General features: G+C 35.2%; 1 protein-coding gene across 4 annotated transcripts in view; it reads left to right on the plus strand.

Annotated features, from left to right (window-relative positions):
* The window catches only part of CSMD3 (CUB and Sushi multiple domains 3), an 831,873-nt gene that overhangs the window by 396,522 nt on the left and 417,949 nt on the right, over positions 1–17,402 (plus strand). For all 4 annotated transcript variants that reach the window (XM_054692020.1, XM_054692021.1, XM_054692022.1 and 1 more), the window contains one exon: positions 6,838–6,959. In XM_054692020.1, the coding sequence (XP_054547995.1) occupies positions 6,838–6,959 (122 nt within the window). The remainder of the gene's footprint in view (positions 1–6,837; positions 6,960–17,402) is intronic.

Below are 17,402 nucleotides of genomic sequence, written 5' to 3' on the forward strand. Positions count from 1 at the left end.
TACAACTAAATAATATGGAGACTAAGAAAAATAATGCTGTTCTCATTTGTTATGATTATACAGCAGTTTTCTGTACCATTTTAAGAGCATAAGGTCTGGACTCAGAGAAGGTTTGAATTCCATACCCACTAAAAAACATGAGATCAAGAAGAGTCTTGGCAAATAGGAAACAATCACATTCCAAATTTGTGAAAACTATGAGTAACAAGTCTTAAAGCATTGCCTTAGACATATGTTCCATTTTATGGTTGACTTTATTTCCTCAAAGTAAAGGTACAAAAATTTTTCATTTAGTCATGCTCAGATTAATGTGTCACAATATTATCATGAGGTTACTTTTTTCGTCTTATATAACTCATTTTGCCCTGTTGCTCATCTTGGCAGCCTGGACCCCTAGTTTGGTGTCTCAATCAAGATTCCATCTCCTAAGGATGTCATTCATTCACTAAATACTTTCTACAGGAGTAATCAAGAACCAACCAGTAATATTATATGATAATTGTTCCCCTAGAACTTTAAGTAAACTGAAGAAAATTATACACTAGAAGATAATAAAATAATAATTTTTAATAAATAATTTTTAAAAAATATGGGAACACAGATGGAAGAGCATACTGCATGAATTTGACTGGGATGAGGGCTAACAGGGGAAGCTCCACAGAGTAGTGCCAATTTAAATCTGAAAGAATGGGATTAGATAAATGATAGAGGAAGGACCCTTAGTAAGTGTAAATAATGTTTGAATTAACAAGCTTTTTATTTATTTCTTGGTTCTCAAAAACACTGTGTTAACTAACTTAAATATGATAGTTTTCCACTATAATAGAAGGTGAAGTTTACACTTTGTTTCCATAATTTCCATTCACCAAGGTTGCCATTAACATGTTGTAATGTATAGTACAGCACCCCCACAAAATCACAAAACAACTAATTGTCTATCAGGTGGAACCTGAAAGCTCTGCAATAAGCTGATAATTGAGAATTATACAAAAGACAAAGCAGACTTAATAGCTGGCATTTTTTACCTTTCCCAGAGACAAAAAGGAAGCAAAATCAGAAAAGTAGGTGTAGCTGCTGGTTGCAGGTGTATGGCTTATTGGATGCAGATGTATGCTTATTGGATCCAATCATTTGTGGGTAGTGGGCAGTGTTCGGTGCTGGATACAGCAGTTTCCTGTGCTGGCTACACTGGGAGTCTGTGGAGTTCTTAGCAGGGCTCATCCACAGTTACCGGCTGGTTAGAGGATTTTAAAATGTTGGACTTAGCAAGTTTGCATAAAATTGCCAAGACAGTGCCTGCCAGTGTTTCTGACATGGAAATTGTCCCCAAGCATCCTGCCTCTCGCAGGTAGATGCTTTAGATTTCCTCCTCACTACAAATCTTAACATCTGTGGTATGGTCTCCTCCTCAGAGAGAGCTAAGTTCTTTTTTTCAGTGCTGTTCTTTTATCCTTTGTTGTAAGACTTCTTTGTCCAGTTTTCACATCTTCTTCCTCTTAAATTGTCTGTACACAATTGTATATTTGTTCTGTCCATGAGAGGCTGTGAATCCAGGTTCCTCGTATGACACCATCTTGAACACCCTGCTCATAAGTCATGTATTTTACATTGCTTAACAACAACAACAAAAATCCTCTTACCTGTTTATTCATTTTGTTCTTTACCATTTATTTTCAGAAATGAAACTTTTGTCTTGGAATAATTTTAGATTCATAGAAAAGATGTAAAGATCATATTTTCTTATATACGGTATGCTATTTAGTGCTTCTTTGCCCACTGAAGCTCATCCTGAATTTATACTCTTAAATTCATGTGCTGTAATTACATGTGATGTCATATTCAACTCTGATATTATCTCAAGGATACCTTTTCTTAACTTACAAGTTGCAAAAATGTTCTCTTTTTGTTACCATAACATCTGTTTTCCTTTATTTTAGCACTTATAACACATTATGAAAATGAATTTTTTTGTCTGCCCCTTCTCCAAGATTTAGTCTTTAAAAGAAAGACTCCTATTTTATTCATTTTTTACATTGAAGCATTTAAAGTCAATGTTTGATGTTGAATAAATACCTTCATAAAAGAATAACTAACCATCATAAAATAATCACTTAACATTTCCCTAGAAAGATTTTCTTGAATTATGTATAATAACCAAGTTGCCCTGAAATACATTTTTATGAATTGCCTCTTTTTCTTGACTTCTAATTGAACCATTTATTGCAAACATTGGCCTTTTACATTTTTTGCATTTGGATATATTTTACTTCATTAATTTTCACTAAAAGTTTTGAAAAATTTGTATGCACTTTTAGTAAGTGCTATACACTAAGTCAACATATTGTTATTAGGATACGAAAGAATTGAAAGATGTAGTTGCTGACATAAAGAAGCTCAAGGTATAAATGAGAGCATAAGTGATGTGATAGAAGTAATGGTTTGAACGAATGAATTTTAGCTAGCAAGTAAAGCATTTAAAAAGAATATTCCAGTTGAAGGAAATGCCATATGAATGGTGTGGAACTAACATAGAGTATGGCGTATTTTAAAATTAAAAGCTGACAGCTGATGCTTCCTGCCTTTTAAAATGTAGATTACATAGTCTAAAACATCTTCCTACTCATGCTATCTATGTTTTTATTCCACTCTGTTTTGCTCCTTGGGTAGCCTTAAGAGTACTATGGTTTTGGGCCTCCCCTGATGGCGCAACGGTTGAGCACTGTGCTGCGAAGCTGCCCGCAGCCTCTGCAGTGTTGGTTCGATCCCCGGCCACTGGCAAGGGTCCCACCTGATGCGACAGACCTCTCCTGCCGCGCCCGCTGCTCCCCTCAGCAGTGTATTTCCAGTCTGCCTGTTCTGTTCCCCGCTCTGGCTCTGGAGAATTCTGTCACCTTCCCGCGCTTCTGACTGTGCCTAGTGCTTGTATAAATAAATAAATAAATCTTAAAAAAAAAAATACTATGGTTTTACAAATATTATGCATGTTAATTTCATTCTGCCCTGCCACCTAATTTGTCTCTCTTACTAGCAGATTAACTTTTATTTTGTTTTATTAGAAAGCACAATGGATCATTAATCCATATAAATAATTTTTTATTGCTTATTTAATATCATGTTTTCTCATCCTGGTATCAAGATAGGATGATACGGTGAAACAGTGAGCAAGGAGAGACATATAAACAAGATTTTTATAAGGATAAATACTAACAACTGAGAACTAAAAAAAAAAAATAAGAAAAAAATAAATGGATATATTAAGTGTTATAAACATATTTCAAGGCATTGTGTTAAATCTACATTTTTGTTGTGATTGTTGAAATGTGTTATTTCATAATGTCCTACTTCATAATAAATCAGAAGTAGCACATCTTAGCAAAGATGGCCCAGTGTGTATGTTTTAAACTATTATGAGTTTCCTTCCTAGAAAGGAAGTTGGAGAGAAAAATAAAATCTGCTTAATCATAGTTCTTCAAACATACCAACTATCTTGCAGAAATACTAAAATTCTGACACACAACCCAGAAATCTGTATCTAGTTTAATAGAATCTATTTTCCGCCAGAAAATGCCACAATTCCTATTTATGTCCATTAAGAGAACAGATGCTCTACTGGTAGCAATCTCACTTGTCATTTTTCCTTTGTCTAATTTAATAATAGATTTCTACCAAGTTTTGTTCATTTTCTCAGCCAATCTTTTATGTTCTCAGTTGAAAAATAATTACCAAACCCTTCCCATTTGCTAAGCATTATCCTCTCTAGGGTACTAATTTCTTCATTAAAAATATTTTAATCTAATTTATAAAGTATTTTTAATAACTTTGGAAATATTTTCTATTTGAGTTAATATAGTCTGTAACTCTTGTAACACTTGTAAGTATTTAATTTCTTGAGTCATTTTATTTTCTCAAAGTCAGTTTTTCATCTGGCCACTCTTTTATATTCAAAGCATATATATCTGCCACTAGAGAAGGAATTGTCTTCTCAAAATGACCAAGAACATTTCAATTCAGCATAATCTAATAATAATGATCACTGAATAATTAAAAAATGTTGCTTTAAAAAGTGTTTTAATGGAAACAAATACCTTTTTTATTATGTACATGTTCAACTGTTTGTTTACAGTGAGTTTTTTTTTTTTTCCTTGACGATGTTTTTTTTACAAAATCTAGGGACAAAGACTCCCAGATTACCAGAGAGGGAAAAGACAAATTAAAAATAAAATAATTATTTTTCTATATCACTTCATACAAATAACCCTTCTTGATTTGTTGTTTACTTCCATTAGCCTTCTTCAGCTTTTGCTTTCATAACATGTTGCAAATTCAGTTAGTTTAGTCTTTCTATATCCATAAAGACTAAATTCCATGAAGGCAGGGGCCTTGACATTGGCCTGGACATTGTCTCTCAATGTCCAGCATGAATTTTCACTAGAAAGTGCACTCATATGTTTGTGGAATACATCAATTTGCAGAATAAAACTATTCCACATATAAATGAAATCATCCAATATTCATCTTACCCCTTCTTATTTCTCTCAGCATCATTTTCCCTAGTTCCATGTTGTTGAAAATGGCAAGAGTTAATATATTTTATGGCTGAGTAGCATTTCATTTGATATATTATTCATACGATATTTTCTAATCTTTTCCTCTATACTTGGATACTTAGTTGTTTCCATAACTTGGTTATTGTATATATACTGCTGTAATGAACATAGACATTCATATATACCTTCAAATTAGTGTTTTTGCATTCTTTGGCTAGATACCTAGCAGTGAAATTGTAAAATAATATGGTATATCTATTTTTAATATTTAGAAGAAATGCATTTCTGTGAATGCAATGTTAATTTCTGTTTGAATACCTCTCAAATCTGCATCACAAATTTTGTGGTCTCAATTTCTAAATTAATTTTTCCCTGCAGGACAGTCAATTAAATGTTTTCAGGGGAACTTTTTTTTTTATTTTATTTTTTTAACAGTATTCTTTTTTTAAATTTTTTTAATAATACATTTTATTTTTATATTCCCCATACAATTGCAACCCCCCCATTCTGACCCCAATACCTCCCCTCACGCCCCCAACCCCCAAAAAGTGTCTCTGGTTCATAGTTTTTTGTTGATTTTGTTTTTCACTTTCTTATAGTTATTCATTTTCCTGGTCCCTTATTTAAGTTTTCTAGATTCCTGCTATGAGTGAGACCATCCGGTATTTTTCTTTTTCTTTCTGGCTTATTTCGCTGAGCATGATCCCTTCCAGCGCCATCCATGTTGCTGCAAATTGCATGTGTTTATCTTTTTTGAATGCTGAGTAATATTCCATGGTATATATGTACCACATCTTCTTGATCCAGTCATCTATTTTTGGGCATTTGGGCTGTTTCCAAAGCTTAGCTATTGTAAACAGTGCTGCTATAAACATAGGGGTGCAGGTGTTCTTTGGAATTGATGTTTCTGTGTCCTTTGGGTAAATACCTAGGAGTGGAATTGCTGGATCATATGGAAGCTCTATGTTTAGTAGGTCCAGAAATCTCCACACAGCTCTCCATAGTGGTTGGACCAGTTTGCACTCCCACCAGCAGTGCAGGAGAGTTCCTTTTTCTCCACACCCTCGCCAACATTTGTTGTTGCTAGTTTTTTTAATATGTGCCATTCTCACTGGTGTAAGATGGTATCTCATGGTAGTTTTGATTTGCATTTCCCTGATTACAAGTGATGTTGAACATTTTTTCATATGCTTGTTGGCCATTTGCATTTCCTCTTCCGAGAAGTTTCTTTTTAGCTCTTCTGCCCATTTTTTGACTGGATTATTTTCTTTGTTGTTGTTGAGTCTCATCAGCTCTTTGCAGATTTTTGTGATCAGTCCTTTATCATTTGTGTTGTGTGCAACTTTTAATTAAACCTTTTTAACTAATCGTTTCACTCCCTCCCACATATACATATATTGTATCTTTAACTTAGATATTGTAATTAGTGCTGCAATGAACACTATGTGTTATAGATGCATTATTAAATCTCTTGGATTTAAGTAGACATTTATATTACAAGTACAGCAACTTTTTTTTCTTTCTTTAAATTTTGTAATTCTTCCCAAATTTTTCTTAGTTTACTGCATTATTTAAAATCTCTAAGATAATTTTGAATGTTTTCACACATTTGGGGCATCCACATTTTGATCTAACATTTATTAATCTAATGCTTGTTTTGGTTTCATATAATCATTGTTCTATTTAGGAGAATTTCTCCTTTTTTCTACTATTTCTGTTTCTCAGAATTTAAAGAAGGAGTAAAAATTAGAAGATATTACATTTCACTTTTGTGGCAATTTATTAAAATTATTTCAGTGTAACTGTTTTTTTGTGGTCTGATTGGTTTAATTCACAGTTCTAAGAACAGAAAAAGTGTATTTTTGATACAGATGTCTCAGTTATTCCTTTGAGTAATATGGTATTTAATAAATATAAATGAAAAACATTTTAATTGCTTAATCAATCCAAGACATTGCTTCTCTGTAGATTTTTGTTAAAACAGTATTGGATAAATATACATCTCTAATTTTTAGTTCACCTATTTACAGTCAGAGGGCAGTTTGTCATGCCTTACACCTATACTCATAAAAAATTTGATTAATATTGAAAATATTGACTTAGTAATCTTCAGGATGTGAAAGACTCATTTTGATAAGTCATATTAGAATGGTATTTAATACATACATATATATGTTTCAAGGTGATTATAATTGTGCAATTTGATCTAAAATCTATTTGCAAAATATTTTGTTGCAAGAATTTTGCATGTGGCATGTGTTCATCTTGTAAAATTCAATTTCTCTTTTAGTGAAGACGTGTGGCTCTAATCTTCAAGGACCAAGTGGAACCTTTACATCTCCCAACTTTCCATTCCAGTATGACAGCAATGCACAATGTGTCTGGGTCATCACAGCGGTGAATACAAATAAGGTAAGGAAACCCATTTGTGGTAGAAAAACATAGTCATAAAGACAAAGGCAAAGAGATCTTGAGAAAAATGGAGTAAAGAAAATTCATAACAGGACCTCCCCTGATGGTGCAGGCTGTTGACTACCGCGCTGCGAAGCTGTCTTGCAGCCTCTGCAGCATCAGTTCCATCCCAGCTGGCCGGGGAGGGTCCCACATGCTGCGGCAGACCTCTCCTGTGGCACCTGCTGCTCCCCTCAGCAGTGTATTTCATCAGTCGGACTGTTCTGTTCCCTGCTCTGTCTCTGGTGAATCCTCTCACTTTCCCGCACTTCTGGTCTGTACCCCCATTCTTGTATAAATAAATAAATAAATAAATCTTTAAAAAAAAAGTAAAGAAAATTCATAATGAAAGCATAATTTCACTCATGTTTTCTATTTATCCATTATATAAAACTTACACATATAATACTTTGGGTAAAAGATTAACTTAAAAAATACAATTTTGCTCCTAATTACTAACATATAAATGGCCACATTAAAATTATGAATGAATATTTTCTGAAACATTTTTGAAAGCTGTTAAGTAGATATTTTATTTCATATTAAATAAGCCATAAATAATATCTTTTCACTTCATGTCTTTTCTGCTTGACATATCCTTCAGGTATAACATGTTTTTATGCACAGTTAGCTTTCCTTTCAATGTTTCTCTGTTGTGCTCTGTAGTAATAAGGATTCATATTGCAGATATTTGAAAAGTTTGGATTGCCTTTCTATTTGACTCTAAGATAACTAATTCATCTATATGTACCACAATACTTAAAAAAAAAAAGTAATGCTGAATGAATGTAAGAACAACTGAAATATTAGCTAGTCCTTTCCTATCCTGCTTCTTTTTGTAAGCTATAGAGAATCCAAATTTCTCACAGATATGATAACTTTTTGTATTAGTTTAAGGAATGTTTGGTTTTAGAGTCCATAAAACTGGGTCAAGGGCCTCCCTGGTGGCACAGGCGATTGAGAGCTGAGCTGTGAAGCTGTCCGTAGCCTATGCAGTCATGGTTCGATCCCCGCCACATGGCGAGCAGACCTCTCCTGTCTCACCCACTGCTCCCCTCAGCAGTGTATTTCGTCATTCTGCCTGTTCTGTTCCCCACTCTGTCTCTGGTGAATCCTCTCACCTTCCTGCACCTCTGGCCTGTACCCTGGCTCTTGTATAAATACAAAAATAAAATCTAAAAAAAAAAAAAAAAAAAAAAAAAAAACCTGGGTCAAATTGTAGTTTGATCCTGATTTAAAATTTAAATTCTGGGCCTCCCCTGGTGGCGCAGAGGTTGAGGGCTGGGCTGCGAAGCTGCCCACAGCCTCTGCAGTGTGGGTTCGATCCCCACCTGCTGGTGAGGGTCCCACATGGCATGACAGACCTCTTCTGCTATGCCAGCTGCTCCCCTCAGCAGTGTATTTGTCAGTCTGCCTGTTCTACTCTCCGCTCTGGCTCTGGTGAATTCTCTTACCCTCCTGTGCTTCTGACTGTACCCAGTGCTTGTATAAATAAATAAATAAATAAATAAATAAATAAATAAATAAATAAATAAATAGTTAAATAAATATTTAAAAAAATAAAAAAATAAATAAATCCTGCCTCCCAGAATCTTCATAAAAACTGATCCTAAGAACATCAGGGTTCTTTTCCATGGGTCAGTTACATTTGCCTCATCTGAAAGGCCTGATTTATGAATCAGAAGAACCAGCAGAAGCCGAATCTTTCAAAACTATTTGTATAAGCTCAGGAAAATTACTAAATTATACCCTTCAGGAATTTTTTTTCTAACCCATGGGACCAGTTCAATAAATGTTAGTAAATGTTTATCAAATGCATCTCTGTTCAAATTATGAGTTGTAAGAACATTTTAAATATAATGAAGTATTGAAAAGTTAAAGTCAAGTTACCGAACACTTAACAATACGGCAGACACTATTTGCAGAGCATTTTATGAATTATTTAATCCTAATAAGATCATGAAGTAGATATTCTAATTGTCTTCATTTTAACATGAAGTATAAATAACTTGTCTAAAATCACATACTTAATTTGCAAAGGTCATGGTATGTATCCTTTACATGTGTTATTTACTGTTACATATCTAACAGTAAGATATGTGTCCTATACTAAGCATGAATTAAATTCATTATAAAGTAAAGAACATGGGCCTCCCTGGTGGCGCAGCGGTTGAGCGCTGGGTTGCAAAGCTGCCCGCAGCCTCTGCAGTGCCGGTTCGATCCCCGGCTGCTCCCCGGCCACCGGAGGAGGGTCCCACATGGCGTGCAGACCTCTCCTGTCGCCCGCTGCTCCCCTCTGCAGTGTACCTCAGTCCTTCTGCCTGCTCTGCTCCCCGCTCTGTCTCTGGTGAATTCTCTCACCCTCCCGCACTTCTGACTGTACCCAGTGCTTGTATAAATAAATAAATAAATCTTTAAAAAAAAAAAAAAAATAAAGTAAAGAACAAACACAATGTATTAATCTTACATTAAGATCAAAATCCTTTGGGCCTCCCGGGTGGCACAAGTGGTTGGGACGCTACCTATGAAGCTGCCCGCAGCCACTGCAGCACAAGTTCGATCCCAGGCCAGGGAGCAACCCACATGCGCAGCAGACCTCTCCTGTCTCACTCACTGCTCCCCAAATGCAATGCATTTCAGTCAATCCGCCTGTTCTGCTCCCCACTCTGTCTCTGGTGAATCCTCTTACCCCCCACACCTCTGACCTGTGCCCCAGTTCTCATATGCATAAATAAATATTTAAAAAGAAATATTTTATGTCATTGTAATTGCCTATAATTGTCATCAAAATGTGGTTATTATCTACTGTTCTATAAGCTACCTGCTTTGTTAAATTCAATGCATTCTCATTACTGAGCTACCAGACATTTCAGAGGTCATCATATTTCTCCTTATTTTACCTAATCTGCCAAACTTTTATCTCTTCTTTTTTCTCTCTAAAAATTCCAATTTATTTTCTTAGGAAGATATAATTACTTTCACTTCCTATTATTTTTAATCAAAATCTGGCTATAAACTTTAATTTTGATCCTTTGGTTTACCACTATTTTAAGTTAACCTATAGAATTGATTTTTACAATAACCCACAGTTAGAATTGTATTTTACACTAATGGCCCAGTTCTCCACACCCCATCTCTCTCCCTTCTTCCCTCCCTCCCTCCATCTCCATTGCTCTTATAAGGATAATGCTGATGTCTCCAGGATTTCAGTGAATCTCACAACTGAGAAAATACAACCCATTGGGATTTTAGTAATGAAAGATTTAAATTGACTGAACCTAGAAGGAAATAATTCAGATAGAATAAAGACAGCATGTGAGGTCAACTTCAGTTTAGATTATACCTCTCACTAGTTTAGTAAAAATAATCAAAAGAATAAAACTTAACTATGTTAAAAAATATATATGGGGTGACACTAAACAGGCACATTTTTTTTTGGTATTTGAAGACAACAAAAACTAATTTGTTTCTAAATTTGGTTCATGTTTTCACCCTATAATTCAGAGAATGTCGTTTAGCTATTTCCTAGTGAATCTGTGAAGAAGGCCACGGATTGGCATAATTTTAAGTGTATATATTTATGAACTCTCTCTGGACACGGTCTAAAATTAGAGCATGATAGATAGCAACTATTTTGTTGACATAAAGCAGTTGTTGGGATTTTTCATTTAGTTCTGATGAAAATTCTCTGTAACATTTAAAATTATCCCGACACATAAATCTGTCTTCTCCTGAGGTAAGATGATAGATGTCAGTTCTCCCCTATCCATTTTATGGACACATATCCCAACACCTTAAATGCATCTAAAGAAGAACAACATTTTTTTTTTTTTTAAGTAGGGCATGATATCCCTTTCTGGGAGGTCATTCTATTATTTTGTTTTTGAAACATGTAGTGAATGTCTGTTTTTATAATGTGGTAAAATAATTAAAATGTAAAATATTTCACTCATATATTTACTACATTTAAGCTCATAGATTTTGTTTATACTCATGAAATACATATTCAGTGCATCTTCCCAGAAACTCTTCAGGCATCAGAGTACATACACCCTTGTATTTGCCCATGACACTGTCAATACAAGTCTTTCTATCTTGTCACTGTTCCATCACTTAGCTAGCCTTTGCCACTTCATTTAGCCTGCCCACTTAGAGGCACTGGTTCCTTATGCCAAATAGTTGCAGTTTTGGGACCTGAACTGAACTTCAGTGCAAGGTCTTAGTCCTCATGCAGGAATAGAGAGTGACAACTTTTATGCAGACTGCAGCTGTCATTTCTGTAAAAAGTGGACCCAAGACAAGGATTTATATGCAAGTGACTCATTAAGAAAGTATTCCCAGAAAACTATTAAGGAAGTGGGGAAATTAGTAAAGGAAAAAGATGCTAAGTAAGGGTACAATTTCAGGAAAAATTCAAGTTTCATCCTAAAACTTTGCAGCGCAAATTACACCTGGGAGGTTGTCTCAACTGAAATCATGGGAGATGGGGGGGTCTCTTATGTCTGCATCTGATAGTCATACACAGGTTACCCAGGTCCTTCTGGGCTCACGTGTTGACTGTCAGAAGGCAGTCCTTAGAAGACTTCTAGCTATAGGCATTTAGAGGTGAATGAACATAGAAGATAGCATACTATTTTCCACAGGGGCTGAAACAGGTTACATTCCAACAACAATAAATGAGGGTCCTTTTTCTCCATATACTCATCAACCCTTGTTTCTGGGCTTTTTAATATGGGCCATTCTCACAGGTGTGATATGATGTCTCAGTTTGCATTTGATTGATTTTCTGTGATTATAAATGATGATGAACATTTTTTCCTTATGTCTGTTGGCCATCTGTATGTCTTCTTTGGATAATGTCTTTTTAGCTCTTCTGTTATTTTTTTAAAGATGTATTTTTATTTATTTTTGCATACGAGAACTGGAGTGTAGGCCAGACGTGTGGGGGATAAGAGGATTCACCAGAAACAGAATGAGGAGCAGAACAGGTGGATCTACTGAGATACATTGCTGAGGAGAGCAGTGGGCGAGAAGAGAGGTCTGGTGCACCATGTGTGTAGCTCCCTGGCTGGGCATGGAACTCATGCTTCAGTGGCTGGCAACAGTGACAGCACTGGTACTTTAACCCCTGCGCCACCAGAGAGGCCCTTTTCTGTTTTTTTTTTTTTTTTTTAAGATTTATTTATTTATTTATTTATACAAGCACTGGGTACAGTCAGAAGCACGGGAGGGTGAGAGAATTCGCCAGAGCCAGAGCGGGGAGCAGAGCAGGCAGAAGGACCGAAGTACACTGCTGAGGGGAGCAGCGGGCGGCAGGAGAGGTCTGCGCGCCATGTGGGACCCTCCTCCCATGGCCGGGGAGGAGCTGAGGATCGAACCGGCGCTGCAGAGGCTGCAGGCAGCTTCGCAACCCAGAGCTCAACTGCTGTGCCACCGGGGAGGCCCTTTTCTGTTAATTTTTAAGTACATTTTTGTTTTTGTTTTCTGAGTTGTATGAATTCTTCCTAGATTTTTAATATTAGATCCTTATCAAAAGTACACATATGCAAGTATTTTCTCATAGTCAGTAGTGTGTCTAATAATATTTTACTTCCCTGTGCAGCTTTTTAGTTTGATGAAGTCCCATTTGTTTATTTTTTTTTTTATTTTCTTCTCCTTGCAGTTGGAATAGCATCTCCAAATTTACCCCATGCCATGAAGAGTTTGGCTGTTTTCTTTTTTGTATTTTATGATTTCAGATCCTACATCCAAGTCTTTAATCCGGGGATGTAATACCTCCTTTCTTCATCTTTTTGTCAGAATTGCTTTGGCCTTTCTGGGTCTTTTGTGGTTTCATATAATTTTTTTAATGTTTCATTTCTTTCTTTGAAGAAATCTTTTGAAATTTTGAAAGGGTTTGCATTGAATCTGTATATTGCATAGAATAACATGGTCATTTTAACAATTCTAATTCTTCCAGTCCATAAGCAACAGTTCTTTCCATTTCTCTGTGTCTTGTAATTATTTTATCAGTATCTCATAATTTTCATTGTGCAGGACATTCAATTTTTTTTGTTAATTTTACTCCTAGAAATTTTATTATTTTTGGTGTAACTGTAAATGGGTTTGTTTTCTGATTTCTTTCTCTTCTAGTTTGTTTTCTGCATATAGTAACACAATTGGTTTTTGTTATTGACTTTTTTTAAAAGATTTATTTCTTTATGCATACAAGAACTGGGGTACAGGCCAGAGGTATGGGGGTGAGAGGATTCATCAGAGACAAGAGTGGGGAACAAAACAGGCAGATTGGCTGAAATACACTGCTGAGGGGAGCAGTGGGCAAGACAGCAGAGTTCTGATATGCCATATGGGTCAGCTCTTTGGCCAAGGATCAAACTCTTGCTACAGAGGCTGCAGATAGTTTCACCGTGCTATGCTTAACCCCTTGTGCTACCAATGAGCCCCTTGCTATTGACTTTTTAACCTGTCATATTACTGTACTAATTTATTGTTTCTAATTGCTTACTAGTGGAGTCTTAAGGGTTTTCTATGTATATTACCGTGTCATCGGTAAATAGTTGTTTTATTTCTTATTTCCCAATTTGGATTCCTTTTATATCGTTCTTTTTTTTAAGATTTATTAATTTTATGCATACAAGAACTGGGGTACAGACCAGAGGTTCAGGAGATGAGAAGATTCACCATAGACAGAGTGGGGAAGAGAACAGGCGGATTGACTGAAATACACTGCTGAGGGGAGCAGTGGGTGACACAGGAGAGGTCTGCTGCACCATGTGGGTAGCTCCCTGGCTGGGGATCAAACTTGTGCTGCTGAAGCTATGCAGATAGCTTCATAGTACTGTCTTAACCCCTGCTAATTAAAATAAAGGTAATAATGCTTTCCTCATAGGGCTTTTGGAAGGAGTATATGAGATTATCCATGCATAACATAGAAAATATTCTGGAATGTATATTCAAAACCTGTTAGCTATACTACTACTACTGCTACTAATCACTACTATACTACTATAATTAGTACTACCACCTTCACTACCACCACTACAATGTTCCCATAGTTTTGAGGCATAATACTTCCACCAATGTTTGAGCTTAGCTTCCTGCTGTGCAGATAGCACATGCTCTCACACAGTTCAGAACTTAGAATATCCTTGTGAAGATTCCCTGCTGATATTAGTCATCACAAGCCATCAGCAGATGCTTCTAAGTCATAATAGATTTCTACCAAGAAGTCCTGAAAAAGGCTCTGGAGAGAGCTATGAGCTTTTGCCTCCTGCCACTTAGATATTTCAATGCAGAGAAGACTATCTTTATGACACCCTTGAAAGTAGAGAAGCTACCGGTCACCATTTTGAGATATTGTTTTCTGCCCCCAGCCACCCATCATCTCAACAACAGCTGAAGCCAGGAGGAAAGAGGAGGACAATATTGCACATATATATCCATTACTTGCCCTTCCTAGTTGGGAATTCAGAAATTTCTAGTCATTGTAGAACATCACTCAGATAATTTGATTATCCTCATATAACCAAAATAACAGGATACATATCAAGTACATAATCATGTCTCCTTTCTTTTCTCAGAATTACATGTATCCTTTGAATTCAACACCCCCTGATCTAACAGCATAGCCACTTATAAGTGTATGACACCAGGAGCAGGATAACAGGGAAGGAGGAAAACCTACAGAAATAGGATATGGTAGTTTTAACTTTCTTCTCTTAGGAGCTCTTCCATAGCCTTCCAATAAAATCTCAGTCTGTCATGGCTTCTTAATCTAAAAGCAACTATATAAGACTTCAGGTATCATGAAGTGACCAGATGAGCAACAGTATTTGAATTACTAAGCTTTTCCTGAGAAAGCTTACATTTTCACTGAGTAGAAAAATGGCTCTAAAACAGAATTTCAAATGTTTAAAAAGGCAAAATGCTTGCCTTCTGGAAGCATTCAGCTAAAGATTATAGCAGAAATTCGAAAAGGTAAATACAAAAATTAGCAGTCACAACTTGAAGGAAACTCATTGGGTGGAATAAAGTGGAAACAACCTTAGAATTGTCAGTGAAAGTCTTTTTATACCAAAAGTATAAAGTGAGATTTATACCAACATGGAAGGATGATCAACCACTAGCAATGCAAAGAGGAAAGTGTCTGGAGCAGAAGGAAAGTACTGGTACGGTCCCATAAAAACCCTAATGTCTTCTGGAAACTAAAAAGATGGCAAGGATACTGTGGCAAAATAGGTATGGAGGAGAATTTTTAAAATTCAGATTTTAGAACTTAATAAAGCCCATATTATCCAGGACTCTCTGGGTTCCATCCAAAAATGTAATGAGAAACCACTGACAAGCACAATACCTAAACAGTTGTTCTCTTAGTTCATTTAAATTTTACCAATATGTCACCTTCTTTCTTCTTCCATTATCAACCACCTCCATCATTCTCTCTCCTTGCTCTACTTTTCTTGATAGCACTTTTTAAGAGTTATAAGTGTATGAAGACCTTGCTGCTTTTCTTTTTTTTATTGTATTTATTTATGCATGTTAGAAAATCATCGCTAAAAGTTAAAGTTGAAAATGTCTATTTTCCAACATGTCTTGATTTTGATAATAACAAACTTAGGTCATAGTTTTTGTTTGCTACTTTTCTATGTATTGTATATTTCCCCAACAAAGAGAGAAAAATTAATTTGTATCCCAGCATGTAGTAGTGCCTGGAAAAGAGAAGGCTCTAAGTTCATATTTAGAGAATTCATTAAATAAAACTCTTTAGCTGAAGGACTTAATTATTTGACTTATGTTTCAGCATAACAGCCAAAATTTAAAGTAGACATATGTTACTTGGAGTACAGTTCACAAAACAGGAACAAAGATAGTATAGTAATTACTTATCTACACTCTTATCTCAACCACTTGCCCTTAAGAGTACCAGATATGTCTTTCTGGACAACTGTTGCTAGCCACACAACCAGGGGCAGATGATTTCTTCTGTACCCTACCTTCTTGTTTACCTTGGAGGTAAACAAGCATTAGATATTAACTGATAAAGATGATTAATTAAGGACTATGCTTGAAATTATTACACAAACAATAAAAAAAAAATTAACAGTGAAGACCATGAATTGAGAAGCTGACATTTTGCTTTCTTCCACTTTGGTGTCACAGAAAAATAATGAGGATAAAGTGAAGATAAGAATTAGAACCTATTGCATGGTCTGTTGCATTGAACAAGTATAGAGTATCTAGCTAACTCTCACTACTATGGTATGTGTTTAATCATTTTGTGCTAATTTCATTTTAAAAATAAAGCTTTAGGTTTTAAAATTCTCTGAAAATATAAAAGTAGATATATATAGTTAAATAAAGAGATAGGTATTTTGGGTCATACTAACATTATGTCACCATCATTAATGAGGGAAAAGACATCTTCATATCAAATTTACTTTAATGAGCTTTATGCATATTTACTTACAAATTTTTGGATATGTACAACTTTACAGTACAAATTTGTGATGAATATCCTACTAAAACCAATATTATTATCTGCAAACATTTTCTTCAAAATTGTAAATTGAGGTTGATCATAAGCTGTATGAAATTTAAATTGCATCCTCCCGTAGCTAAGCATGAATAAATGACAGTAAAGAGCAAACATTTTGTACTGTTGTGTTATAGATTTAATATTTGATGCATTTTTCATTTTATATAGCTTCTTCCCAGGATGAAACATTTGTAGTGCCATATTCAATCTGTCATTATTACATATCAGCAGTCCCCTAAAGGAGAAGGCCAGTGTACAGATCTAAAAGACATAGAAAAATAAAACAAAGCTGAAAGCTTTTATCATTCCATCAATATCTTCCTGTGTCTCCAGGCTCCCCTCCTTCCTGCCTCTAAAATGGGAGCCCTTGTAAGAACTAAAACTATTAACCTGATCCTCGCAGCAGAGTGGATAAACCTAGAGAATTTTCTAGACTGGCACTTTTCATTTTTGAGTAGTGTAGGTCAGAGTCTTGTAATACATCTTCTGTAATAAAATATTCAGTATAATATTACTGTGTGTAATATTTCTAGGGTATGAGAGTTCAATTATTTCCTATATAATAACATTAATTTCAAGTGAATAAATGTCATATTTGCATGTGTCACAGTTATGCCTTTTATGTCCAACAGTACTTACTCATTTCAAATAAAACATTTTGTTAATTTACCTTTGTTTATCTCTTTTTACAAGAATAAACAGGATATTACTAATTAAGCAAACAATGCACTCTAATTTTCCATATATGTTTGAAATTACATCTCACCTATAATGGACATCACAAAAGCAGTAACATTTTAAGATTATTCCGAAATACATGAATTTTAGCAAATGTACTACAGATTCTTCTCTGTCTAAATTAGGTTTTA

Source organism: Talpa occidentalis, unplaced genomic scaffold (genome assembly GCF_014898055.3).
Source record: "Talpa occidentalis isolate TD23 unplaced genomic scaffold, MPIMG_talOcc4v2.1, whole genome shotgun sequence".
Classification (NCBI taxonomy): domain Eukaryota; kingdom Metazoa; phylum Chordata; class Mammalia; order Eulipotyphla; family Talpidae; genus Talpa; species Talpa occidentalis.